This window comes from Tasmannia lanceolata, unplaced genomic scaffold (genome assembly GCF_043159265.1).
Source record: "Tasmannia lanceolata isolate RefF3 unplaced genomic scaffold, GAP_Taslan_0.1 ptg000003l, whole genome shotgun sequence".
Lineage (NCBI taxonomy): Eukaryota > Viridiplantae > Streptophyta > Magnoliopsida > Canellales > Winteraceae > Tasmannia > Tasmannia lanceolata.
The window spans coordinates 45,504,043-45,531,844 of record NW_027518680.1 but is presented as its reverse complement, the minus strand read 5'-3'; the positions used below and the strand labels follow the sequence as shown (position 1 = coordinate 45,531,844).

Here is a 27,802-nt window from a genome sequence, read left to right as displayed (position 1 = left end):
GGAGGAATGGCATCTCTTGATGATCCAGGAGAATCCTCATCTTGCTCTGGAAGACGGCTATTCTCTCTTTACATGTTCTGGAAGCTACTCAAGCTAGAGTCTTAAGCCGGGCCGTTCATTGGGTATAGACTCTGTGGGATTATTCTGTTAAAAGATAACCATTTACCGTTATTCAGGCACTCTCTCTATAGGATACTTGGGTTCGGAAAAATGGTTGGGTGAAGGCAAAAATGAGATGAGACTAAGGCAGTGGGTATCCGGCTAGTGGAAGAAAAGCCTACGACCAGCGAATCTTCGGAAGCCCTAAATAAGATTCCGGAGGTTTTTCTCCTTTTTCTTGCTAGAGCCCCAGATCCAGCATAGCATGGAGGAAGTTCCTTCGATTTTGAGAACTTGCCTATAAGCTCAAACTGAATGACTATCTAGATGGTGATGACAAGTCTGTTTTGATGAATGCCTTGCCTTCTCCCTGTCTTTGAAAAGATGAGCACGGGACCTCAAGAAATAAAGGGTAGTAGATGAAGAATTCGAAAGGGAAGTGAAATTGTTGCTCGACAAGGTGGCAGTGTATGGTAGTGTAGACCTCACTGTAATAGTTGACCTGAAGGATTTTTGGTTTGTTACTGGCGTAGGAGCATGCTCCTAGCCACCCTTATTTGATTCTATGTAATGCAAGTAAGGACCTCTGGTCTCAATGTAATTTTCTTAGTATCAATGAATTGTCAATTTTCAACAAAAAAAAGTTTCCAATCAATATACATTTTCACACCATCCAGTCAATTTTCACATGTCCATACTAGATACAATGTTTCAAATTTAAGGCAATGGGCTTTCTATTTCACTTCTAATTCAATCATTTCTCCCACCTGATTGAGCACACACAAGCTATTGTAATTACATACTACTATTAATCCAATTCAGTACTAAGCAATGCACATCTCTAGAGAAGACTTTGCAAGCCAAAGCAAGCCAGGGTCATCCCTTTTCAGCACCAAATAACTTTCTGACCTCCCAATCGCGTCTGATACTACATCTTCGTGGAAACCAACAACAGAAAGTACTTCCATGGCAGCTGGTTTCAACCAAATCATCAAATCAATCATCAAACCATATTGAGCCCAATTTCCATTTAGACCAAATCATGCAAGAAAAATACTCAGCAAAAGAAGCATCATCTTGAGAACAGTGAGTGAGAAATCACGAGGGAAGGAAAATAACTAAACCTTTATAATTTGCCACGTTCAGTTGGAATTGAGGATTAGCCTGCATTTTTAATGAAAGTTAGTAAACAGGAAGACTTGAAAAGGATCCTCATTCTTAAGGTACAGAGATATGTCAAATATGGGTTTTCACTTTTCCAGTTTTGGTTCCAAGCAGATTAACTAGCCAAAAAAGAAAAAAAAGAGCCTCGTGTAAAATCAGTGTTGCATGAATTTAGATTCGGATTCGCATGTTGGGATCCGACACGGATTCAAGGTGTTAGGATTCGGCAAACTTCAAAATGTGAGATTCGTGGATATATATATATATATATATATATATATAGAGAGAGAGAGAGAGAGAGAGGAATTCCCCCCCCCCCCCCCCCCCCCCCGCGGTAGGATTATGCGTCCCCCTTTTAACGTGATTTGGGGGCAGACTTTTAACGCTTTTTTATGTCAAATCACATTACAAGCGGGGCGCATAATCCTTATGGGGGGTGAAAAAATCATCTCTCTCTCTCTCTCTCTCTCTCTCTCTCTCTCTATATATATATATATATATATATATATATATATAAATGGTTAATGAGCAACTACTCAGATAAGCTTATCTGAGCAGGAGCTCACAAACACATGTGGCCCCACATTTTTTTGGGGATCCAAAGCATTCATTTGAAAGGCCCTTCCATGGATAGGGTGTGTACCAAAAATCAGCCCTATAGGATCATCCTAACCCAATCAAAAGTGCAGGGGAAAATGGACACACACTGTGTGTCCATGTTTCTGCCCATTTTTTCCCTCCACAAATGGCAGGGTTAGGATGATCCTACAAGGATGATTTTTGGTAGACACCCTATCCATGGAAGGGCCTTCCAAATGAATGCTCTAGACCGCCCCACCTCCCCAAAAAAAAAAAAAATTTGTGGGGCCACATGTGTTTGTGAGCTTATGCTCATATAAGCTTATCTGACCAGCTGCTCACAAACCATTTCCTCTCTCTCTCTCTCTCTCTCTCTCTCTCTCTCTCTCTCTCTATATATATATATATATATATATATATATATATATATATATATATATATGAAAATTTTGAGGTCGAGTGTCAAGACGTTGGGGTTTTTATTAAGAGAGTCGAAGATGGAGGAAGGAGGTTGATGTTTGAGTGTGGAATGTGATGACGCTAGGGTTTTTATTAAGAGAGGACGGGGTGTGCTTTTATTAAAAAAAACAAAGTTAAGAAGAAAACATGTTTAAAGGGGGAAATATACAGGAATCGAATTTTAAAAGAGACAATGATGTGTCAGATCTGAAAAACATGATTTGTGTGCGACACGACTATGACAATAATCCGGATATGTCCCACATATTCCTGTCGAAGCGTGTACACACAGATTCAGCACAGGGGGTGAGAATCCATGCAATACAGTGTAAAATGTTTCCAAAGAGAATACCTTCCGAAGCCGTCTATATTTCATATCATCTGGATGCTCTATCACATTCCTACAATAAAAAATACATACAAGTCAAGCAGACCTTCACTCAAAAGAAAGGGAAGCATGATGGGAAGAAGCTATTGATGGAACAGAGCATTCAAGTTTAATAAACTTACTTGATGATCTTGAAAAGCGTTCGAGTGACAGACGTAACTTCCACTGGTGTCGCTTCAGATCTAAGCATCTCAATGGCTTTTCGAAGGCGAGTACAAATAACAGTAACTGGGTCATCGATTCTTTGAAGTTCTTGATTGTCTGCCATATCATCTGGATCAGGTTCATCAGTCTGCATACCAGTCCTTTCTGCAGCAGGTAAAGACACATTAGAGTTTTCCCATACAGGATGCATGTCTTTTATCTTAGGCCCTGTTTGGATGGCAGGAATTTTGTGGAAAACCTTGGAAAGGAAAATTAATTCTAAAATTTCCAACTTTTTTTACACGAGAAAAAAATAATTGGAACCAATCCTATTCAAATTTTATTCAGATGGACTTGCCATTTATGATAATATCTGCCCAATTTAACCCTCTAATCACATCATTTCCCTCTAAATCATGGAAAGAAAAAAATTTCTTCCATCAGAAATGTTTTTTCTTGCAATCCAAACCTTAGGTTTTTTAGCCATGAAACCACCCATATTCTCACCGTGATCAGGCTCGGCCTGCATAATATCATCTGCTTGAGAATCATCAGGATCAGGCTCGTCACCATAACCCAAAATAGCCTCTTTGGTTTCAGAATCACTAGGATCAGATTCCTCCATCTTTTTCGGAAAAAGACGCCTTGAAAGTTCCGGTTCAGCTTCATCCTTCATAGCTTCAACTGCTTGGGAATCATCAGGATTAGGTTCTGCCACAATTCCATACTTCTTAACAACCTTGTTAGTTTCAGAATCATCAGGATCAGGTTCATCAAAATATTTAGAACTTAGAACCTTTCCTGTATTTATTAAGTGGGCTCCAGTGATGTCCACAATTGCTTCACAATCATTTGGATCCAGCCCGAATGCTTTGTCTCCGCTAGTTTCGGAGTATGGCTCTAACATGTTTCCATTGACTAAGCAGTCATCGGGATCAGGTTCTGAAATCTTTTCTCCATCTAAACAGTCATCAGGATCAGGCTCAATTGCTGCATTGGGTTCATGGTGAACCTTTATGCTTAACCCATCTGTCTGTTCATTCTCAGACTTTCCTCCAAGTGCTTCTGAACTAATAGCGGAAGCATTTAAAACGCGGTGGTAAGCAGCTGCAACTGAAGAAGCACGCGCATTGGGCAATGAACTCAATGATTTACCCCCAAGCTTTCGATAACTACTATTTGTATCAGAATGGAACTCCTCCTCATAACGATCTGAGTGCCTGAGGCCACTCAAAGTGTGACCTTTCGATTTTGTCCAGTCTAGACTAGCAGCTTCTTGGTTCAGCTGTCCCAAGAAGGAAAAAAACTGGTAAGGGGAAGATTCAAACATGCTAATAGATGACTACAACCTCGAAGAATACATCATATTTACCTGTTTATCTAGAGCGAAAAAGTTTGCATCGTGTTCAGAGTACACCATGTGAGCCTGCAATAAGATAAAAAGAAGCTCAAAAAATAGTTTGCTACAAAGAACTACTTAAACATGTTCCATTTCACCAAAAAAAATAAAAAATACTTCATGTTACGTGAATCATGCACATGTAGAAAAAAAGAAGGTTAATAATGCTTACAAGTTCATGCAACAAAGTTTTCTTGATGCTTTCATATTTCCTGAATCCCTTCAGGTCATCTGTTCGAAGACGCAGAGATATTTCCTCTCCATTGTTCTATATCAATTAAGAATTACAAAATAAAATCGATGATTATTCTCATCGGTTTTCCATTATGAATACCCTTCTACATTACTTTTTAAACCAATTGTTACCTTGTTGAAACCTAGAATGCACTTAGGAGAGACACCAACATATCCCACAGGTGGCATCTCTGTCATAATTCCAACCCTCCAGCGATGCTTAAAGAAGAAGAAATGATCATTTATGAGCAATGATGGCTGAAGCATAGTAATGAAAGGTCAGACTGCATTAATATTACAAGAAAGAATGGTCATCAAGTACCTTATTCATTATAGCAATGATTCCAGGGTCACACGCAAGCATATGCATTCTTCTCAATGCCTCTGAAGGTGGAGGGTTTAGCTGTAAGAATAGCAATAACACAGTAAACATTTGCAATAACACAGCTTCTCTAACAGTGTCATAATAGGCAAGGAATGACCGAAATGTGTAAGATAGTTCAAAGTATGACAACATTTTTTTCATATCATCCAATGAAGCATCCATAGATTGGTGAATTGGTGACAAACATCTGATCAATGCGAAAGTTGATAGAAGAACCTTATGTGATATCAACTGGGCATCCATTAGATGGGCAATCGATAATGTTCTCTTTATTTGTAAAAAATAGCAATAACACAGTCAATGGCAAGGTCATGTAATGAAGGATTCAGCTGCAAAGTGGCCAAGTTGTGCATGCGTGCAAGGGGCTTTTGCTGTGATTCATACCTATTCAGCCTAGCAGTGAATTGAATCATTATCTGGATCTCCTTGAAGGAGGCCACGCCGGATATCTGCTGCCTAAGTAAGGGGATCGGGAGACACGGGCCCTTTTGTTTGGGACCTGACTTCAACGGTGCCTAGGCAAGCTGGTAGGGAGTTTATGCCGGACAGATCTATGGAAGGGAGATTCTAGGTAAGGTCGGTGTTTCTTAAAATCTGCAGGTTTTAATTACTCTCAAGTCTAGATCTGAGTCTAAGTCAAGATCCGACTGTTTGATCTTCACGAAATTTGAATATCTGTTGGAACGGTCTTAGAGAAAGACAATATAGAGTGTGAGGTCAAACAGATCATAGAATTTCAAATCTGGCCACTTTCTAGATTTCTGCAGTTTTATTTTTCAATCCCAGAAATTGATCCAATTCCAAATCAAGATCTAGCGGTTGGATTGAAACTTTGGTATGGTTGTCGGTTATGGTTAGAGAATAATCCTAAATTTTGATTAAAATCGGTTCGTTAGATCCACAGATATGATCATTTGAATGGGTAGGTAGCAGGAATTAAATCAAGAACAAAGAATAATCAATTGTAGAGAAGGGTCAGAACGGAGAAGAGGATTGAAAACACTTATGTCAGATAAATACTAGAGCATTTCACCACTAGATTTCCCGGGACATCCCATTGAGGGTTGTTCACGCCATCATGCCTATGACATATGGTGAGAGTGCATCACCCTACTAATGGACCAAAGACATCACACCTAAGGCTTTCACTGGAATTACACCAGGGAGGACCAACGCATCACACCTCGGAAAGAAGGCATCACTTCCATGTTTTGCAAAGAGAAAAAAAGAAAAGTCGTTTCCATTCATCAAATCAACATATCATTCATATCAAGAAGATGGCCAAAGCCCACGCTCCCCCTCTTCAATGCCCAAAAGGAAAGTAGCTGAACAATGGATATTGGGTAGCAACGGTACAACTTGTGGAGTTGCTCCTAGATCAATTTCTCATAATCTAATTTCAACATGGTTTTAAATTTCCAACAAAACCGACACGAAATGACTGAAATGCTTTTGGTTACTTCCCCAAAGAAACGTTACTGAAACCGAAACGCATCAAAAGGAAAATTGTAAGTGCTGTAGTAGTATATTGTACTAGTATTAGTATTAGTATGTAATTATGTATTGCATAATTATATTTATATGAATTGCATGTGAAATGCGGTGTTATATATTTATATTAATATGAATAAGATGTGAAAGGTGATATGCACTAAATTATAGGACTTGCGAGACAACGTATGTCACTAGGTGTTCAATGTTATTCAACCATTATAGATAGTTGTCTTCGTTACATGATTTATTTGTGTCAATTCTAGCATTTCCTAAAGTTTCATCTTAAAAGTCTATTATTTTCATATGTTTCTGTGAGCTTATAAGATTTCACTGAAATTCCCAACAGAAACTGAAATGTTTCCATTTCCGTGGCAACCAAAACTGAAATTTAAAACCTCGATTTCAGCTTCCACTACCGATGCTTAGGATGTCTCTTACACATTTCAAAGACTTCAAAGTTTTTCCATTACCGCATCTTTAGCCTTCAACTAGAAAAAAAAAATCAGTAATCAGGTGGAAGTGGTTTCAGAATATACAAGGAGATGGCACATCTTATTAAATCTCCAATTGTAGAAACAAAAAGGATTCAACGCTAGGATAGTTTCTTTCCAACGGTATCTATGACTGATTTTGGATCTACTCTGAGGTCAGTTCCTCCTAAAGTTATCGCAGCAGTGTTAAATATTCAATCTAGCTTATTTACACCGTATCAATATATATATATATATATATATATATATATATATATATATATATATATATATATATCTTATATGATTATTACATCCAGCAAACAAAATACCATTGATTGAAAATTTGAGAGAGATCTGTCCAGCTGTTATAAACAAATTTTAGATCACATGGACGGTTCTGAAAATTTTAAGATCACTTATATTATAATCAGTTCTATAATAGATTTAGATCTACGTCATATGTGGGATCTTATTTTTATCAAATTAGTATTATTAGAATCAGATTTGCATCGGCATCCCATGTGATGTTACTCTCCAGCCGAGCTATAGCGAAGAAGCTTAGGGGCCACAACAATATCCTCCCCAGCAAAGCCTTACGAAGGAGCTGAGGCAACCAACTAGGCCTTTCTTTCAGAGAAGAAAAGGGGAAATCTTCTTCTTCAGATCTTCAATCTTGTAACATAATCCTTCTTGGACAACTGGACAGTACTGGACAGTACTTATCTGTTTATTGAGATAACGAGTTTTTCTCTTCCCTGAACTATAGAATCTAGTAACCACATTTCTGTGCCTGGGATTGAGTGAATTTTTCATTAAACCGTTACTAAGGAAATAGGTGTTTGTTTAATTGTTATTAGTTCACAGCCCATAAAAGGAAAAGACCTAAAATGAAATATAAATAAAAGGGAGGAAAATCAATCAGCAAATATGGCAAGGGTGCAGGGCACAGGCCACAGATAGAAATCGGTGGCAAGGAAGGTAGTAAGCAACAGATACTTATCCATTGTTAACTAATTGATCATACATTTTAACATCCACTGCAATCAGAAAATTATTTTTATCTCTTCTACTGGGATGTTCAATTATACCTATAGGAAAACAAGCAACTTGACAAATATGTGTTAGATTTTTTAGTGATGTAAAATTTTAATAATTCTAGTTTGTTTTATCTTTTCCTATTTATTAGGAAAATTAGTAGGCATTATACGTTAAGAGATATTTTGGGGGAGTTGGAGATATTTTAGGTGCGTGAAACGTATGAAACGTCTCACCCCATAAATTTTGTAACAGCACTCTCAACCCTCTCTATCTCTTAAAAAGGAAACAACTCTTTTTAACAGGAGACGAGATCTCTGATGGATTGCTTTCTTCTTCTCCACTTTCTCTCAAAAAACAACTGTATTTTCATGGGTTCTTAGTTTTTCTATTTTATTATTATTTTGCGACACGGGCATGACGAGTTCATGGGATCAATTCCCTGCACGGAAGAGACCCTGAAGGATAGTTGAATCTTGGGAGCCAAACGCCGGTGAGCCCAGTGCAGACGGGGACGTTTTGACTCTAAAGAGAGAGCTCTTTCTGGCGTGCCTCAATCCATAACAGGCTATTTCTAACCTTTTTCTTGATTAATTTACTTTTATTAATTTGATAGATTTTAATTAGATTAAATAATATTAACAGAAATTCCTAAAGATAGATTATTTGACAAATTTCTCCAACAATTTTAGAGTCAAAACATAAGGAATTTTCTGTTAATATTAATTTGTCTTTCTTGATCCAGTTGCAAGAAGAAATTTTAGTTTTCTTTTAATTAAGGATTCTTAGAATTTCTTGAAATTGTTCTGTAGGAAAAATCAATTTTATTTCCGTTCTTTGAAAAATGCAGCATATTTGTTTGTGTACAAAGAAATGACATTATCCTATCATCTATGTCCTTATGCTATGCGTAGATCAGACGGAGGAGGTGAAATGGGCTGTATTTGGAGGATGAGAAGAAAAGGAGTCAATTTTCAGTCATTATTTGATAAAACCTCTCAGTATTAATTCGGAGGGAAGAACTCTCTGCTTTTCAGTTTCCTAAGACACAAGATTACGATTGAAGATACTCTCTACTAATGCCCTCGTAATTTTTTGCATTATAATTCTTGACGCATCTCTCTCTCATTAATTTTCCTTTTAATCGGAAGGTCCCTAAAATATTGCCGCAAGCCCTCTAATCAGCTTCTCTTTTTCTTGTGGCTGAAACTCATCGGTCTCTGTTTTCTGTTTCAGTTCTCATATCTACCTTTCCGTGAGGAAGTCGGCAAAGAAAACATATAAACCCGTTTAATAATTAAGGGTGACACATATAAACCCTTCTTTTGGTTGGCCACCCAGAGTTCAGGGCCAACTTTGTTACCGACTCCCATGCAGGCTTTTGGATCAGCTGCTTGAATTTGCCATTCAAGGCGATTCTTCAGAATCTGAGTTATTTGTGAAGATAATATTCTTCCTATCTTTGTCATCTCGATTAGTTGGCGTGTTCCCAACGGGTATGAATCGTGTTGAGAAAGGAAACCAATTAGATCACTTTTATTGAAAACTGTACCTTCCTTTAGATATAAACACCTTTCTCCATAAGACTCTTGCCGTGAGAAATGGGATCTAAATTCCTTGTTTAGGGTGTAAATATCACTTCTCTTCTTTGGTTAAAGAACCTAGTCAAAATAAAAATAAAAGGGAATTCATTTCCTCTCTATATCTTAGTTTTTGTAATACTAGGCAGTTTTTCACCCATTCTGCATAAAGGGAAAACTGAAATTTACATCCTACTATTTTAATATTGACACCCATTTTATAGCCTATGTGAACATTTGTGTGTTTTAATATAACACCCAAACTTGACAATATTTGTTGTAATTTTCTTGAGTCATCCTATGATTTTAATTTCAAATGCAATTTTAAGATCTTTACTGTTTGTGGTGTTGTCTTGTAGAGATATTAGGGACGCCATCTCTGCATGCTAATGTTAATTATTCACTCTGACTTCTTATGGTGACTAAAAATAGTCACTTAGTCAAGTGAGATAAATGAATTTAGAAGGTGGCTTGCAACGAGTGATGCTAATCATACCTATCTGATCATAAGAATGGCTCATCTTTTATTAATCCAAACCGTCCAATTAATAGAACTTGTATATCCCAAAAATCAAACCCATTGATTCATGTAGTCTTTTATCTTGTGCATGGGATGTCCAATAGAGTGGTCAATTGAATTCTAATTTATCTTGAAGATAGATTCCGCTAATCGATGTGGTTTGATAACTTGGCAATTTTTGTACACTCCATCAAAATATTTTTTAAACTGAGTTATTTGGGAATGACTAGGCCCACTTGTGCCATGTATATAGGATAAGATTTGTTGATCTCAACATATGCCTATTTATTTGAAGCTGTAAATAAAACTTGCATCTTCAAATCCTAGGAAGGAGACGTTGTCAGGAACAAGTCATGAATTGTTTTATATGTCAAAGCCTCACATATTACCATTTCAATATCATTGTGTGAGTATTTTCCGTACACACTTGTGGCTCTCATTGGAAAGGACCGCCAATTAAAATATGCAAAGGGAACTTGGTTGAGTAGGCAAGCAAATCTAGAGCATGAATTTGAGCAAATAGATGTGTTATTGATTGTGCATTATCTATTAGCATATCTATTTCTATGTCTTGTCATTATGCTGAAATTTTATATGCATTCTGATTCCTTGCATGAATATGTTGTGCTTTATGCAAAAGTTATTTTTTTGCAAGTTGTGTGGGGGTAAGCACTTGCACAAATAAAGTACATTATTGTGTTCACTAAATTGCTCAAATGAAGGGGTTATCACTTATACAAGTGGAGTTATTTAAAGTTATTACAAGATTGAAACTTACTCGCACATGATGAATTTCAGCATTTGAGTTGATGTTCTTTGCATGTCTATAGACTATGTTACATTACCAACTTCTCCAAAAGCTTAAGCCGTTGGAGAGAGGCGTTATTTATCTTTTATGCTTTAACACTCCCCCGCACGTGTGGCCCACTTGGCAAACACGTGGCACATGTGGTCCCACTTTGGGCCGACCATCGCATGTGGCTTTTTGCTATCCGAGAGGTTTGAGCTCGAGACCTTTGGCTCTGATACCATGTTACATTACCAACTTCTCCAAAAGCTTAAGCCGTTGGAGAGAGGCGTTATTTATCTTTTATACTTTAACAGACTAGATATGGTGTTTTAAGCCTGATAGTTGAGTATCATAAGCGGCACAATCATGATGTAAAAATAAGACTGGCATACTCATTTCATGATGGTACATAACGTAAAAAGGAGTTTAAGACACAAATAAAATAAAACTCTATCAAAGAGTGGTGGCTTTAGACCTTTCATGGTCTTAAAGCATTATAATTGAAAAGGACTACCTCAAAAGCTAGTGAAATATTCATCGAAGGGAATGAGACTGAAGCCCATAAGGTAGTCACTGCAGTGGACACCCAACCTCTGTGATAGGAGATCCCATGAAGGAGGTTCAATGCGTAAAAACGAAGCTGTAGGGTGTCTAGGAGGAGCACTAATTATTTTGAGGGGTATTCCCTAGTCTCATTCCTATGGTGATAATGCTCATGACTGTGACGATTTTAGGTTGAGTTTTATCTCTTACTCAGTCCAAGGCGGAATTCTGCAGGGTGTAGGTCACAGAGCACCCTTGGAGGACTCACCTAAGTGAGTTTGGTAGTGAGGTCACTACTGTGGGAAGCTGGGCTACTCCCTAAAGACACTCATGAAACAAAGTATGGGTTCATGACCGTAAAGGGCCAAACCGACTAGAACTCAATAATTGCCCGTACTGTGTGTGTGGTAATGAAGTCTGAACTCAAGGACCTAGTTCAAGACTTAGTTCACTACGGCTCCTTCAGACGGAAAATTGCTAACACTAAGTGAAGGTTCAAGTCCGGAAGACATCTCCACCCATCCCACAGTAAAGTCGCTTGCCTATTTATTTTAAATTTTAAATCATGTGGGGGATTGTTAGATTTTTTAGTGATTTAAAATTTTAATAATTCTAGTTTGTTTTATCTTTTCCTATTTATTTGGAAACTTAGTAGGCATTATACGTTGAGATATTTTGGGGGAGTTGGAGAGATTTTAGGTGTGAAAGGTATGGAACGTCTCACCCCTTAAATTTTGTAACGGCTCTCTCAACCCTCTCTATCTCTTAAAAAGGAAACAACTCTTTTCTATAGAAGACGAGATCTCTGATGGATTGCTTTCTTCTTCTCCACTTTCTCTCAACAAACAACTGTATTTTCATGGGTTCTTAGTTTTTCTATTTTATTATTATTTTGCGACACGGGCATGACGAGTTCGTGGGATCAATTCCCTGCACGGAAGAGACCCTGAAGGATGGTTGAATCTTAGGAGCCAAACGCCTGTGAGCCCAGTGGAGACGAGGGCGTTTTGACTCTAAAGACAGCACTCTTTCTGGCGTGCCTCAATCCATAACAGGCTATTTCTAACCTTTTTCTTGATTAATTTACTTTTATTATTTTGATAGATTTTAATTTGATTAAATAATATTAACAGAAATTCCTAAAGATAGATTATTTGACAAATTTCTCCAACAATATGGCCATCACAAAAAGTGAGGGTTGTCACATGATTCTGTGAAGGCATTAGACTCCTATAGACTTGATATTATCTCACCTCAGGACATTCTACCCGCCCCAAAATACAATTTAAGGATTTAGATATTCTGAGAGAGCCATTATGAGATCAATCAAGATAGACTAAGAACTTTCATCATGATCACAAGTGGCAACCTTCTTTAAGATAATCATTTGGAGCAATGAAGCACGGATACGGGTACGGGGTGCGGGTACGATACGATACGGGTACGTGGATACGTGATTTTAAAAAAAATTGGATACAAGTACGTTGAGGATACGCTGAATATAATATATTTTTATATTTTATTATATATTTATAAAAAGGAATAAAATTAAATATTTTGTTAAATCATTCAATCAATTTAATTGGAGAACAATAAAATAAAAATAACATCACCAAAATCTAATATTATTTCTAAGTTGTTAGGTTTTTAATTACTGGATCTATATTATAGATATTTTGATATATTCACCCCCCCCCCCTTTTGTTAATTGAGACCAAGGTTGCCAGGGCGGGAATCGAAAGCGGATTCAATTCGGGATTCGAAAGCGGGAATCGGAGGCTCAAGGGATGGTTGGAAGCGGGAATCGTGGGTTTGCCAGAGAGTCGACAGAGATTCGCCGGGAATTCGCCGGAGATTCGTCGGGAGTCGCTGGGGAGTTGGGATTCGCTGGGGATTCGCTGGGAATCGCCTGGGCATCGGGGTTCCTATAAAGTGGGAATCGGGGTTCCCAAAATTGGGAATCGGGGTTCCGACGAATCCGAACCCCGATTCGTAATTTTCGGGGATTCGAATCGGATTCGCGTTCCGGGGAATCGCAATTCCCGCCTAAAGGAACGAATCATGCTTCCTTGATTGAGACAACCCCTCTATTGTATATCTGTAATTTTCAATTTAATTCGACCCGGGTGCACACCCGATACATACCCAAACTCCCAAACTGGATTTTCGTTTTGTTAGTTGTTTGGGTGCATACCCGGTACGCACCGAAAGAGTACCCAAGAGCACCCGATACGCACCCGACACGGGTGCGTGGGCCTCCGGAGAGTACCCGTGTTTCTTAGATTTGGAGAACATTTGAGACTTTGAAGAGGTCTGTCATTGGGGCTAGAGATTTTTGTGTTTATCTCAAGCCCATAGAGTCTGTTTGATCATTGGAGATGGTTGCATGGCTAAAAAAAGACCATGTACTCTTTCATCATCTTTTTGGTTTTTTAACAGTTGTTCTTGTGGCGGTCGTGACTCACAGATGCATTCATTTAAGGACTTTCTGGATTAAGAACACTTACTCAAAAATTATCTCAAGTTGAAAGTTTGACATTCAGAGATGAGTGTTTCTCTAGAAGGTGAAACTACATCTCCCATGCACTTGCATTGTCCAGTGATGTCTAAACCCTAAATCATAATTTGGTCTCATGACTCATACAATGTAAGTTCAATCCTAGGGTTCAAAAATCAGTTAGACTACAATTTTTGTGAAAAGTAGTTACAGTACATACATTTAACAATTTCAATTGAGCAAGGACTACAGTTGAGCAAGGAGTAATCAAACCTCGATCCCTGGAAGGTGAAGTGTGCGAAAATCACAGAAAATGTAGGCTCCTTGAGGAAGTTTCAGAGAACTTTGAGGCCTATCTAACAAACGCTGCCGTAATCTCTTTTCCTCTTCATCGAATCCAGCTATCCTGAGGTCTGTCTTTGCACTATTTTGCGAAACCTCATCAATTTCATCTTCAAAAACACCCATCATTCTAATAGGCTTTCCCTGCGATAGGAAAAAGAAGTAAACAAATAAAACGACATGTCAGGGTTGTCATTTTTGAAGAGAGATAATTTTATGAAGAAGATTTTATCGTCTAGAGCAAACACAGTTAATGACGGATATGTATGGATAAATTATAACTTAACTCAACTCAACTAAGCCCTTGTCCCAAACTAGTTGGGGTCGGCTAATTAATCCTTTAGAAAATTTTCATGAAGGAGGTGAAAGGATCTACCAGGCTCAAATTGACAAAGTCTAGTCCTGACACTAGTTGGGTTCAGGGACAGAGCCAGCAGGGGACCAGCCTGAAAATCGGGAAATTTCCGCTAAGTGGTAGGTGTATTCAGTTTTCTCATAAAGACCCCTTGAAAAGGGAAAAAATTTCTCAGATTTTCGTAACGCCACAGTATTATAGCATTTGTTTCGTAATCTCCTCAAAAAGCAACTGAATTTAATGCTAAATATTCTTAAATCCCATTTTTATAGCATCTGTGTCGTAACTCTCTCTCTTTCTCTCTCTCTCTCTCTCTCTCTCTCTCTCTCTCTCTAAAGTTTCCATTTCTACATGAGCAACGGAAAAAAAAAATCTCATATGGTTTGGGGGCCAAAAGTTGAATCAACAGATGAGATTTTATGTGGTTTGTGGACGTATGTATTTTTCAAAAACGACTGAGACCATTTCATGGGATGATCCAAATCGTTCATTTGTTGGGCCACAATGCAAATAAGTTGTGCCCCAAAAATTATTTTAATAGGATGATCCTAACCCTCCGATCAGTAAAGGTACGACCACTATAAGTTAGGATCATCATTTGGAAATGAGTTTTGAGGCAAAACCTATCTATATTGTGGCCAAATAAATGATCGGTTTGGATCATCCCGTGAAGTGGGCTTTACAATCTTTTTAGGAAAATGGTGGACTGTGCGCCACACACCATATAAAAACTTATGACTAATATATATAATCATGAGATTTTATATGTCGTCCGCAAGTGAATTACAGTGTTTTTCAAAACCTACCTTGTGGCTCACTTCATAGGACGATTCAAACTGTTCATTTATTGGGCCATAATGTATATAGGTTGCACCCCTTTAGCCAGTGGGCGAGGGGGGCACTTGCCTCCCTGAAATCCAGGATTTGTTGGGCTAGAATGTGAATAGACTGTAGTAATTTTGAACTATAGTATTTTTCAAAAAAAAACTAGGTCCCACTTCGTATGATGATTCAAACTGTTCACTTCCTAGGCCACAATGTAAATAGTTAAATCACTGGCATTCTTGGGTCATGATGTAAATAGTTGGTCCCACCCATCAAAACATGAAGTGTAAATAGTGGGCACCACTACATCAAAATTAGAGGTGTAAATTGTGGGCTCCACGTAATGCATGGGATAGGCGGAGATTGTGGGCCCCACCTATCAAAACATGGTGTAAAAGTGTGGGCCCAACATACTACAACAGCCATTCTTTGCCCCCCTGGACCAAATTCCTAGCTCCGCCCCTGGTTGGGTTCGTCTACATGGATCATTTTCTTCCATTCTTTCCTATCCAAGGTCATGTTCTCTGTTATGTTCCTAGCGCTCCCCCCCCCCCCCCCAAAGTCTTTCCTCACTATTTCTACCCAAGTTGTTTTCGATCTGCCTCTACCTCTTTTTACTCCATCAACTTGGCACGAGTCACTTCTTCTCACTGGAGCATCCAAAGGCCTACGTTGGATATGCCCAAACCATCTTAAGAGGTGCTCTCTCATCTTCTCCTCAATTGGTGCCACCCCCACCTTTTTACAGATGTCTTCATTTTTAATTCGATATAACATTGTGTAGCCGCACATCCATCTAAGCATTCGCATCTCCGCTACACTCATCTTATGCACATGCTGCTTCTTCGTGGCCCAATGTTCTGAGCAGTACAGCAGGGCTGGCCTCACAACTGTCTTATAAAACTCTCCCTTCAACTTGGTAGGTATTTTACGATCGCACAGAACTCCTGAAACATGCTTCCACTTCAACTAACCTGCTTTTATTCTGTGGTTAACATCCTTCTCAATCTCTCCTTCCTTATCTATGGATAAATTATAGAATGTGAAAATATCATTTGACATATATATATATATATATATATATATATATATATATATATATATATGAGAAAACGGTTTCTACACACAAGTGTAGATAAGTTATCTACACACTAGCTTAAAATACAGTGGGGGCCCACATTGTTTGGGTGATCCAAAGCATTCATTTGATGGGCCCTCACATAGATAGGGTGTGCCCAAAAAATCAGCTTCATAGGATCATCCTAACCCTTCGAACCGTAGTGGCAAAAAATGGACAGATTTGTGAAGGTTTATACACGTCCATTTTACCTCCACAAATCATAGGGTTGGGATGATCCTATGGAGCTGATTTTTTGTGGACACCCTATCTATGTGAGGGCCAATCAAATGAATGGTTTGGATCACCTAAACAATATGCCCTCCACTGTATTTTAAGCTAGTGTGTAGATAACTTATCTACATTTGTGTGTAGAAACTGTTCTCTCTCTCTCTCTCTCTCTCTCTCTCTCTCTCTCTCTCTCTCTCTCTCTCTCTATATATATATATATATATATATATATATATATATATATATATATATATATATATATACATATATATATATATATAGAGAGAGATATATATATATATATATATATATATATATATATATATATATAGAGAGAGAGAGAGAGAGAGAAAAGGGTTCCTGCAAACGTGTGCAGGTAACTTACCTACACGCTAGTGCAAAAACAGGGTGGGGGCCACATTTTTGTGGGGATCAAAACCATTCATTTTGAAGGCCCTTCTATGGATGAGGTGTGGCCCAAAAATCAGCTCCATTGGATTGTCCTAACCCAATCAAAGGTGGGAGGGAAAATGGACAGACATTGTGTGTCCATGTTTCTGCCCATGGGGTTAGGATGATCCAATGGGGCTGATTTTTGGTCCACACCCTATCCATGGAAGGGCCTTCCAAGTGAATGCTTTGGACCCCCAAAAAATGTGGGCCCCCACCCTGTTTCTGCACTCATGTGCAGGAACCCTTTCCTCATATATATATATATTGGTGAACAACTGCACGAGATAAGCTGTTTATTGTATTCTTCATCTTCCAACTGATTAAAGAGGGAATAAAAACTTGAGTCCCATCCCAATATTTTATCCTCATGTTCTTACATTTCTTTTTCCGAATTTTACTTGGTGATTTTATTTCAGTAAGGGCCAAGGAGAAGCACACAATATATATATATATATATATATAGAGAGAGAGAGAGAGACAGTGAGAGAGAGAGAGAGGAAAGGGTTCCTGCTAACGTTAGCGTAAAACAAGGTGCGCCCACATTGTTGGGGGGATCCAAAGCATTCATTTGGAAGGCCCTTTCATGGATAGGGTGTCCACAAAAAATCAGCTCCATTGGATCATCTTAGGGTGTCCATTTGTGGGGTGAAAAAATGGGCAGATTAGTGGACAAACAGTATCTGTCCATTTTCACACCCACAAATGGACATCCTATGATGATCCAATGAAGCTAATTTTTGGTACACACCCCATCCATGATGGGGCCTTTCAAATGAATGCTTAGGATCAGCCCAACAATGTGGCCCACAGTTGTTTTACGCTAACGTTAGCAGCTAAGCTAGCTGTTAACGTTAGCACGAACCCTTTTCTCACACACATTGACATAGTGAATGTACACATTGCATATTGTGGTGGAGAGGACACTTACAAGTTACAACCATTGAAGTTGAGGTGACAGAATTGTAGAACTTTGGGAGACTTAGAATGATTAATTTCAACCAAGAGCTGGAGGTGAAATTTCGACATCAAGTTAAGAATGATAGTTTAGGTACTATGGTTTTCGTGGTTGGCTTTTGTTTACCCACTAATCAGGCTCAACAGTGGAGAATTAATTACTTGCCAAGAATACGCGCACACACGTGTATATAAAACTGGAGTACCATTCCGAGATGTGTCCTCTTCGTCTCTAACTTCTTGTTGGATATTATTTGGTGACTTTTTTCCACCAATCTTTTCAACATAAAAGGACTTTTTCCCAAACAATGGTTTTCTAAAAGCATTCCATAATGACACATCAACCATACATACTTTATTTTACTGCAGACCCATTCAAAATTGTGGTTATTTCCCCATTTGAATAAGATATCTTTAAAAAAAATCTGATTTCAATGACCTGTTAGAAATTTTTCAACTACAAATTTGGGGTCAGGTAATCTAGATAGATCCCTTTTAGATATATCTATCATCCTTAAATCAAAGGTTTGGCTTAACAATTTGAAACAGCTACAAAACTACTGGTAGTTGCATAACACCCAACTGCAGGTGGGATGAGCATATTGATACAGCCGTATCATAGGAACCAAACACGTCAACATGGCTGTTTCGATATGTGTAAGCCCATGTGACTGGTGTTGGGCGACTGCTCATAGTATTTGACTTGGAACAACTAAGTTACTAGTAAAATTCAATGGTCACCGACTGAACATAATTCAGTTAAAATTGTCCAATATTTGGGCAGTGATAAATCAACTCCCAAATATCTTAAATCGACCCCCCATGTGTCTTTCTCTCTCTAACCCAGAGGAGAGAGAGACACATGGGGGGTCGATTTATCACCCCTCTAAAAATTTTGCCATCTGACAGAAAAAACAAATCCTCAATATCATTGGGAGGATGGGCCAGAAATTCTGCTATGTTGTAAACAAATTTATGCTCCTTACCCGAAACTGATTTTACCCTCTTCTACAGGCTTAAAAAAATACATCTTGAAACAGTAATTTCCCTTTGCTGAACGTTAATTATAAGTTTTCCACAAACGATCTGTAAGGGCAGCGTTTTAAAATAAATAGAAATTGTAATTAGTTTCACCTATATACCTCCTTGTTAAAGATTGAGAATACAAATGTTATGCATGCACAAGAATACCGAGGGTGAATGCTCAGCAGCCAAAGGTAATACTTGTTAAAAAAATGCATAAAATTGATAAGTACATACGCCTAGGTAAATTTTTTTGCAAAGACCATATTCATAGAATCAGAGCAAAAATAGAGGTTACTATCCATTTAAAATTCAAATGATCATTACCGGTCCTAAATATCACTATTTCCAAACTTCCATTTACAAGATTGCTTCCAAGTTCCTAACTGTGGTCCCGGAATTGAGTAGTGGGTACAAAGACCACCTCATATCTCTTATGTATGCAGATCTACGCAGCAAAAGATATGAACATAGTAGAGGGATTCCAAAACATGCGATAAAAGAGAGTATGCATCACAGTGATGTGGTAGAGATATAGTTTCTTACCTTAAGAACAGATATCTCTTGCAAACCTAAACTTGAGTGTTCCTCCAAGAAAGGAGCAAGTGTTTTGGAACTTGTACTGGTAGACCGTGGAAGGAGTAGTCTCATGGTATCAGGCTTGACATTAGTCAACTTTTGGAGCTTGTTTCCGAAGTCCTTGATAGTAGAGTTTGAATTAATCTCCACATTCAGTTGCTTCCCCCTCCAGATGACCAATAAATTGATCATATTCGATTGTTCTTCCATATTTTATTTGAAGAAGTGATGACGGAACAATCACACTGCACAATGTAGAATCCAACTAAGTTCTACTTCAAATCAAGGGAAACGTTCAAATTGAACTTTTTGACTTGCATTTATTCAAACTAAAGAGCAATATTAAGTTTCCAAATGAGAAAGAACTCTTACAAAAAAGATATATTAGCAAAGCCACCATATAAGGCCCAATATTAATTATAAAAATAAAGTAAGAAAATCTAGAAAATTTTCAATATTACTTATGTAAGCAGTTAGCATAATTTGTATTCATTGGTTATCTAAATTGGAAAGTACTCTAGTTAATTCAATCAACCAAAATAGAATCATCTCCAAATTGTAAACTACTCCGAGCAATAAATTTTTCCTGAAATAAGACTAATGACTTGCTCACAATTAAAATAGAAACTAAACCCAAATACTAGATCCACCACCATGTGGGCACGAGGTGTGACTGCTTGGCTGTGGTTAACCTAGTGAAAAATGATAAAACTGACCCTCCCACTTTTGCGCCTTTATGTTTCCACTTCAATAAGGAGTAAGTGGTCCACATGGGCCCCACTTGAGTATGTCTCAAAGGCTGACCTCCATAGCTTTCTTTTTATTCAAGCATGTGGTTGCTATCTAAGGTTTTAAATTTCGGTCCTCACCGAAAAAGAAATTTTAGCCAAAATCCTGAAATTTCGACCGAAATTCGGTAGAAGAGCTCAAAATGTCATTTTCTTGGGCCGAAATTTCAGTAATTTCGGCTGAAATTTTGTAAAGGAATAAAAAAATTAATATTTTATCAAGAATTTCGCAAATTTCAGCAATTTCGGTTTCAGAACGTTTTGGTTTCAGTTTCGATCCTCACCGAAATCCAAAATTTTGGTCCGAAATTTAAAACCTTGTTCCTATCCCGACTAGTAGAAAGTGTTTCACGGCATAATTAATGGATGGTGATATGCTGTGTGGCAAAGAGTATAACAAGATTTTGGGTAGCAGGAAGAGATCAAAGGAGATAAAGACAAATCGTACACTTAAAAGTACTCTTAACACTTATTAAATGATTCTTGATTATAGAGAAAAAATTTCACAAGTTGGGGCATCGGCTTTCAGGTGGTGCCCATTCTGAGCATGGCCTCCTGTGTAGGAAATACACACCACCAACTATAGGGAGCTAAGTTCATGAGGCAAGCTTCTACAAGGATCACTACTGATTGTCAAGAATGAGGCTAAAGGACAATTCCTAATCCGTTCACTTGTTTCTCGCTGAAGGAAAAGAATCTGACATGGCAAAAGGAAAAGAAACTGTGCCGGAAAAAGAATCCTGCGGCTGTTCAGTTGCCCAGGAAATCCTGAGAAACCTAAAGAAAAGGAATCATGTGGCTGTTCACTTGCCAAGGAATACAAAAAAATGAAAACAAAACCCTAAACCCTAATCCATGGTTAGGGTTCTCAATAAAAATAGAACATTAAATCCTAATCACAAGCCAAAACAGCTAATAATGATGGAATCTGAGCAAAAAAACTAAAAATACATACTGTGATGAAATCCGAGCAAAAGAGAGGGAAAAAACTATTTTGATAAACAGTAAGTACTGTTAGAAGGTGTATTGCATAGCCTAAGGGCATAGTGGTCTTTGTATGTTCTCTTTATATATAAATACTAAAGTAAGGGGGAGTAAACACAACTTCTTCCTTTTCTCTCTAATCTCTTCTCCTCTCCACATGGTATCAGAGCCCTAGGGTTTTTTGTGCCCTAGGGACCATTGGAGAAGCTCCCCTTCTCCTTCTTCTCTCCTCCCTCCCTCCATCACGCGCCTCCCTCCCTCCATTTTTTTTTCCGCCCCTGCTCCTCCTCCTCCCTCGCCCTCTCTCTCTTCCACCCCAATCTCTTTCTCTTTCTTCCCATTTTCACCCTTCCCTTCCTTTCCCTCATTAAAACCCTAACAAGCTGGACCCTCGGGCTGAACGATGCATCTTTCTTGGGTACTCTCGTACCCAGAAAGATTATCACTGTTACAGTCCTCGCCTGCGTCAGCCCTTTGTGTCTGCCGATGTCACATTCTTCGAGTCTGAGTCCTACTTTGTATCTTCTCATGAGACTCCTTCCACAGTTCCTGACTCGGACCTTCCTCTTCCCCTCCCCACCCTTCCGGCTCCTCTCCTCTCCCCTCCTGTATTAGTTCCTGAAACTATTCCTGTTTGTGATCCCTCCTCTTCACTACAGGCTCTTGAGGCTACTGAGGCTCCTCCTCCCGCTCCTCCGCAGACATATCCTCGTCGGCCGAGATCTACAGCTCATCCTCCTCCGCCTGTGCCATCGTCCTTACAGCCGGAGATCACACCCCCCACATCTCAGGTACCTATCTCTCCTACTCCTACTTCAGATTCTCCCATTGCTTCTAGAACTCGTTCTCACAGTACTGCTCACCCTATTTCCTCTGTTATTTCACATGATTCTCTCACCCCGATGTTTCGGAGTTTTGTTTCCTCTTTGTCCTCTGTTTCTTTGCCACAGTCTTTACCAGCTGCACTTGATCATTCGGATGGCGTGCGGCCATGGATCTTGAGATGGAGGCCCTCCAGGCCAATAAGACATGGGAGTTAGTTCCTCTTCCTCTTGGGGCTCGACCAGTTGGTTGTCGTTGGGTTTATGCTGTCAAACACTTACCTGACGGTACTATTGAGCGCCTTAAGGCGCGGTTGGTGGCAAAAGGCTATACTCAGACCTTTGGTGTTGATTATTTAGAGACTTTTTTGCCGGTCGCTAAGATTCCGTCTGTTCGTGTTCTTCTATCTCTTGCAGTTACACATGACTGGCATCTGCATCAGTTAGATGTCAAGAATGCCTTTTTACATGGTGAGCTTACTGAGGTGTATATGGAGCAACCTCCTGGGTATGTTGCTCAAAGGGCGATGTCCTCCTCAGTATGTCGGTTGCGGAAGTCTATATACGGTCTCAAGCAGTCTCCTAGAGCATAGTTTGGACGATTCAGTGATGCTATCATGCACTATGGCATGAAGCAATGTGCAGTTGATCACTCCGTCTTCAGTTCTCATTCCACTACTGGTTGTGTGCTATTGATAGTATATGTCGATGACATCATCATTACAGGCAGTGATTCAGAGGGGATACGCAGGTTGAAAACCTTCTTGCAGAACGAGTTTTCAACCAAAGATTTGGGTCGTCTCAGATACTTTCTTAGCATTGAGGTTGCATATTCTACTAAAGGTCTCTCCCTCTCACAGAGGAAATATGTACTAGATCTTCTTGAGGAGACAGATCACCTTGGAGTGAAATCTGCGTCTGCTCCCATGGACCCAAATGGAAAACTTCTTCCAGAAGAAGGAGATTTATTAGATGACCCTGGCAGATATAAGAGGCTGGTGGGTAAGCTCATATATCTTACAGTCACTCGTCCAGATATATCATTTGCTGTTGGCTCAGTCAGCCAACATATGAGCTCACCCCGTACTTCTCACTGGGCAGCAGTGATTCAGATTCTTCGCTACTTGAAAGAAGCACCAGGGAAAGGACTCGTATTCAAGAAGCATGGTCATACCCGGGTAGAAGGCTTCTGTGATCTAGACTGGGCAGGATCTCCAGCAGATAGGAGATCTACCACTGGATATTGCACCTTTGTTGGTGGCAATCTAGTGTCGTGGAAAAGTAAGAAGCAGGACATAGTCTCCAAGTCGAGTGCCGAATCAGAGTATCGTGCTATGTCTCATACCAGCGGGGAGCTTATTTGGTTACGTTCTCTCCTTTCAGAGATTGGTTTCTCTTCATCTGCTCCAGCTCAACTGTATTGTGACAATCAAGCTGCAATTCATATAGCTACCAATCCGGTCTTTCATGAGAGAACCAAGCATATAGAGGTTGGTTGCCACTTTATTCGCCAAAGGATACAAAGAGGCGAGATTCGGCGAGATTCATGTTTCTTTCACGAGATCTACTGATCAGTTAGCAGATGTGTTCACAAAGCCCTTAAGCTATACAAAATTGAGTGACAGATGTAACAAGCTTGGAATGTACAATATATACATTCCAGCTTGAGGGGGAGTGTTAGAAGGTGTATTGCATAGCCTAAGGGCATAGTGGTCTTTGTATGTTCTCTTTATATATAAATACTAAAGTAAGGGGGAGTAAACACAACTTCTTCATTATCTCTCTAATCTCTTCTCCTCTCAACAAGTACAAATATGTGATAACCAATTTATATTTTTTCCCAAGATTTTTAATATAAAACTATTTCTCATCAATCCAACCCAAGATCTGAAACCCTATTGCAACACAAAAAAAACTCCAAAAACACCAAGATTTGGAACCTATACCAACGATAAACCACAACAATGGCATAAATCCCTAAATCTGAAACCCTATTGTAACATAAACAAAAAAATATAGAAACCCCAACATTAGAAATCTATTGCAGGAATAAACAAAAACAATGGTGAAAACCACTAAAAAATGTCCAAAAACCCGATGGCAAAAAGTCCGAAAAAATCTGTCAAAAAAATTCGGGGGTTAGACGAGGTTGCCGGAGTACCACGGAGAGAGAGAGAGAGAGAGAGAGAGAGAGAGAGAGAGAGAGAGAGAGAGAGAGGTGAGGTAGAGAGTACCTTGCCGGAGATGAGCTTCTCGTGGGAGAGGTTGAGAAGGGAGGAGGCTAGGGCTTTTTACGCGTGACGAAAACAGAGAAGGGAGCCCGACTTTTTTCCCGTGGTAGAAAAGAAACCAAATCTCGCAATATTAGTCGGAAACCATAACTTGCCTTTGCGAGAAAACGTGATTTCCACGTCATTATTTTCGTAAATCCACGTCGGAATTTCTGGTTTCTCGAGAAATCAAGTGGATAGTGAGAAAACGGATTTCTCGCGTCATTTTCTTTTCTTTTCACGTTGCGAGCAAGCAAGTGAACAGTCCCAAGGAGAACCAATGCCAGAGCAAGAAGTGAAGCCAGTTCCTTTTACCTACTTCAGACAATGATTGCACAGTTAGGTATTTGAGAGGGCTTGTGGATTGAGAAAGATTTCTGTTATGTTTTCTCTTTTCACATTGCTTTGTTACCTGTCCCCTTTCCACTAAAGGTCCCTTGAAGAAGTAACTTAGATGTTGTGGAAGCAAGGGGCTACAAATGAGTCAATCCATGGCAACCCCTTGAACAATCACCTTTCAGAAAATTGTGTTGACAATTGATCTCAGCACCACAGGCTCTAAACTTATAGTTTATAGGCACATCGATGAACCCATGAGAACTTGTCAGATCATTACCAAGAGTTTAACAGACAGATGTAGGCAGCACCCATGTTGAGGGGCCAATATTATTCATCGGAAAAGATAACATAGACACATGTACCCATGATGATGGGTATGTCATGTGAGATGCACCTTTTACACAACTCGTACAATTGGAGGTAACTAACGAGTAGGGCGAATCACTTGATGAGGAATAAATTCCATGTAGTTGGTATGTATCACAAATTGACAATAGATCACTGGATGACACTTTCTAAGATGGTCAAAAGATGAATATCATGGCAGGACTACTTTGAGTAGTACAACCATCTTAGGAGGGACACCTTAGGGCCACAATGGACAAGAACAAAGCAGGGTAACAATTAGGGTCACAGCAAGTCGGGGCAACAATGGGGATAATCTTAAGCTGAGTTGACGATAAGGGTAAGAGTAAGACTATATCTTTAGACTCCAACAGAAACTCTCATCACCAGTCCACTCTAAAAAAAAAAAAAAAGTTTCAATAGGGGTAAGTTTTCAAGGGAGAAGCAAGAGTTCCAAGGTGATTATACTGCCTACACAAATGGGAAATATTCCAGGGAAGTCAACTTAGGCAAAATCAAGTAGAAGAAACAAAATTTGGTAATTTCAGTGTTGATTAAAAGAAGAAAAGAACCATTCAAAAAAATAATAAAAGAAGAAAAGAAGTAGAAAGCCAACATAACCAAAACCGACCCAAAATGAGAATGCAGGTGTTTCTCGAGAAATAATCTAATAAATATTAAGGAACCTTGAAACAAGAGACCAGACCAAGAAAAACAAAATCCGGTTGATTTAAGTTGATACAAGTCGACAAGGATTTTTTGTAGCCTCAATTTGACCCCACATCCACATTTTTAAACACTGCTTAGAAGGATTTCTTAAAAGCTTCATTAATATGTAGAAAACTTAATCCTTACTTTTCAACAGTCAGATCATGTGTCATGTTCTACCTCACAAACTCCTGAAGCACAAGGGAAAAGCAATGTGTTTTGGCCCCATAATAACGCTGATTGTGCCTACATAGCCCAATTAAGTATACTGCAATTCCTTTAGTAAATTGTTGTATCCATATAACGAGAAAGGGGCATGTTTATTCAATATTATGCCAATTCAGAAGATTTGATCATTTTTGCTTTTTTTTAAAGGTTGGTTAGCCTGTGTTTTAAAACTCAAACTCGGACAAAATTTGGTCAACTAATGAAAGTCAAATGATTGACGGGGCCAATTTTTATTGATTGGGAAGAACCAATAAGGGTTTTCTGTTGACTAGATTGATGCATCATACATGATCTCTCATAATAACCTCACAACATGCTGCCATTTGCCTCAAATTTAGTGTCCCCAAATTCACAGCTATGAATGTAGAGACATAAAGCAAATCAGAAAAGTGTCATAAAGCTTTAAAGTAACGTTGTTGAAGAGAAGCGGAACTTCCTAAGGCATGTTCCTTTAAGATTATGACAACCGATTGTGAGTCCAAAACCAATTATTGGACTCAAAATTAACCATAAGATAGTGGGGAGAATGAAGAGGTTAGGGAGCAACTATAAATTGGTTGGCAAATGTAGCCATCATATTTCAACCAAGTTTCCCATACTATAGCCAATAAGTTGCGGCCAAATCCTATGAAATCCTAATTACCCTCCATTTATTTCATTATAGAGGAAACATAACAGAGAACCAGTCCAAGATGTATACACTAAAAAATTAAAAATTAAAATAAGAAAAACTCAGAACCCTAGAAAAAAAATGTATCCCCGCTTGCGACATGCGTGCTTGCATAATCCCAAAGACTAGTTTCTTGAATTTACAACAAAATCTAATTCCTAAACAATCAAGCTCAATATCAAACACAGATGGGATTGTCAATTCCTTAAATAAGCACAGGAATCAATATCTATCAGCACAAAAATATAAAAGAAAAAAGAAAATACAAGAGACCCACCAAAATTCAATGGCCAGAAAACACAAAGGACCCATAAAGAAGGGAAAAACATTAAAAAAAAACACACAAACGAGAAAAGCAAAACCAATCAAATTCCATTCCTCAAACATCTACACAAAAATCATCTATCGGCATAAACGCTCAACAAATTACCCAAAATAATAACTCTAACAAGACAATTCCACTAATTATCGCAAACCAACCAAGAAAGATTAAAATTCTGCAATAAAATTGGATTTTTCAGGAGACCCAGATGGAAAATTAAATGATTTACCTCGTTAGAATGATAAGAGAGACGGATGATACAATCTCCTCTTGAAACTAATGAGGAAAATATCGGGTCTTATATAAATAAATAAATCAATGTGGTCACAATTTTCAAAGAATGAGGGAACCTTCGATTCAGCATCACCCAATGAAAAATATTCGAGAGACTTGGCGCATATTAGTGCTCTTCGAAAATTGTCACTAAAATGCGCTGGTATGTGCAGTCAAGTTTTTTTTCCAGGAAGCTGTTTATTTCTTTAATATTTTTTGTTTGACAGCCCGAAAAATATTCCATGGAATATTTGTGGGCCTAGCTGTGAGCCTGTGATTGTGGAATTTGCTGGACATGAGCCGGAGAGCGAGAGACTTGAGAAGGTGGTGATGGGGGAAAAACAATTTTAAATAATTAATTTTTTCCACTAATTTTTAGGGATTGTTTTATG

General features: G+C 38.7%; 1 protein-coding gene across 2 annotated transcripts; it reads right to left on the bottom strand.

Moving 5' to 3' along the window:
- Nucleotides 1-686: 686 nt before the first annotated feature.
- Nucleotides 687-27,524, bottom strand: LOC143854927 (zinc metalloproteinase-like protein). 2 transcript variants are annotated; one of them, XM_077365068.1, is made up of 12 exons: nucleotides 27,367-27,524; nucleotides 19,630-19,907; nucleotides 14,057-14,269; nucleotides 4,789-4,869; nucleotides 4,599-4,685; nucleotides 4,405-4,500; nucleotides 4,206-4,259; nucleotides 3,341-4,118; nucleotides 2,812-2,998; nucleotides 2,654-2,702; nucleotides 1,224-1,263; nucleotides 687-1,072 (listed from the first exon to the last, which is right to left on the bottom strand). In XM_077365068.1, exons 2-12 carry the CDS (start codon nucleotides 19,870-19,872, stop codon nucleotides 924-926), a joined length of 1,977 nt encoding a protein of 658 aa, XP_077221183.1. In that variant the 5' UTR covers nucleotides 19,873-19,907; nucleotides 27,367-27,524; the 3' UTR covers nucleotides 687-923. The 2 variants fall into 2 exon arrangements, with proteins under 2 accessions (XP_077221183.1, XP_077221192.1); XM_077365077.1 differs by lacking the exon at nucleotides 14,057-14,269.
- Nucleotides 27,525-27,802: the final 278 nt, after the last annotated feature.

Excerpts from the sequence above, each read along its gene's own strand:
- LOC143854927 (XM_077365068.1), bottom strand. The coding sequence starts at position 19,872 with ATGGAAGAACAATCGAATATGATCAATTTATTGGTCATCTGGAGGGGG. Across the intron at positions 14,270-19,629 it reads AAGAGATATCTGTTCTTAAG|GGAAAGCCTATTAGAATGAT; the intron begins GTAAGAAACTAT and ends TTCCTATCGCAG. Across the intron at positions 4,686-4,788 it reads TCATTGCTATAATGAATAAG|CATCGCTGGAGGGTTGGAAT; the intron begins GTACTTGATGAC and ends TTCTTCTTTAAG.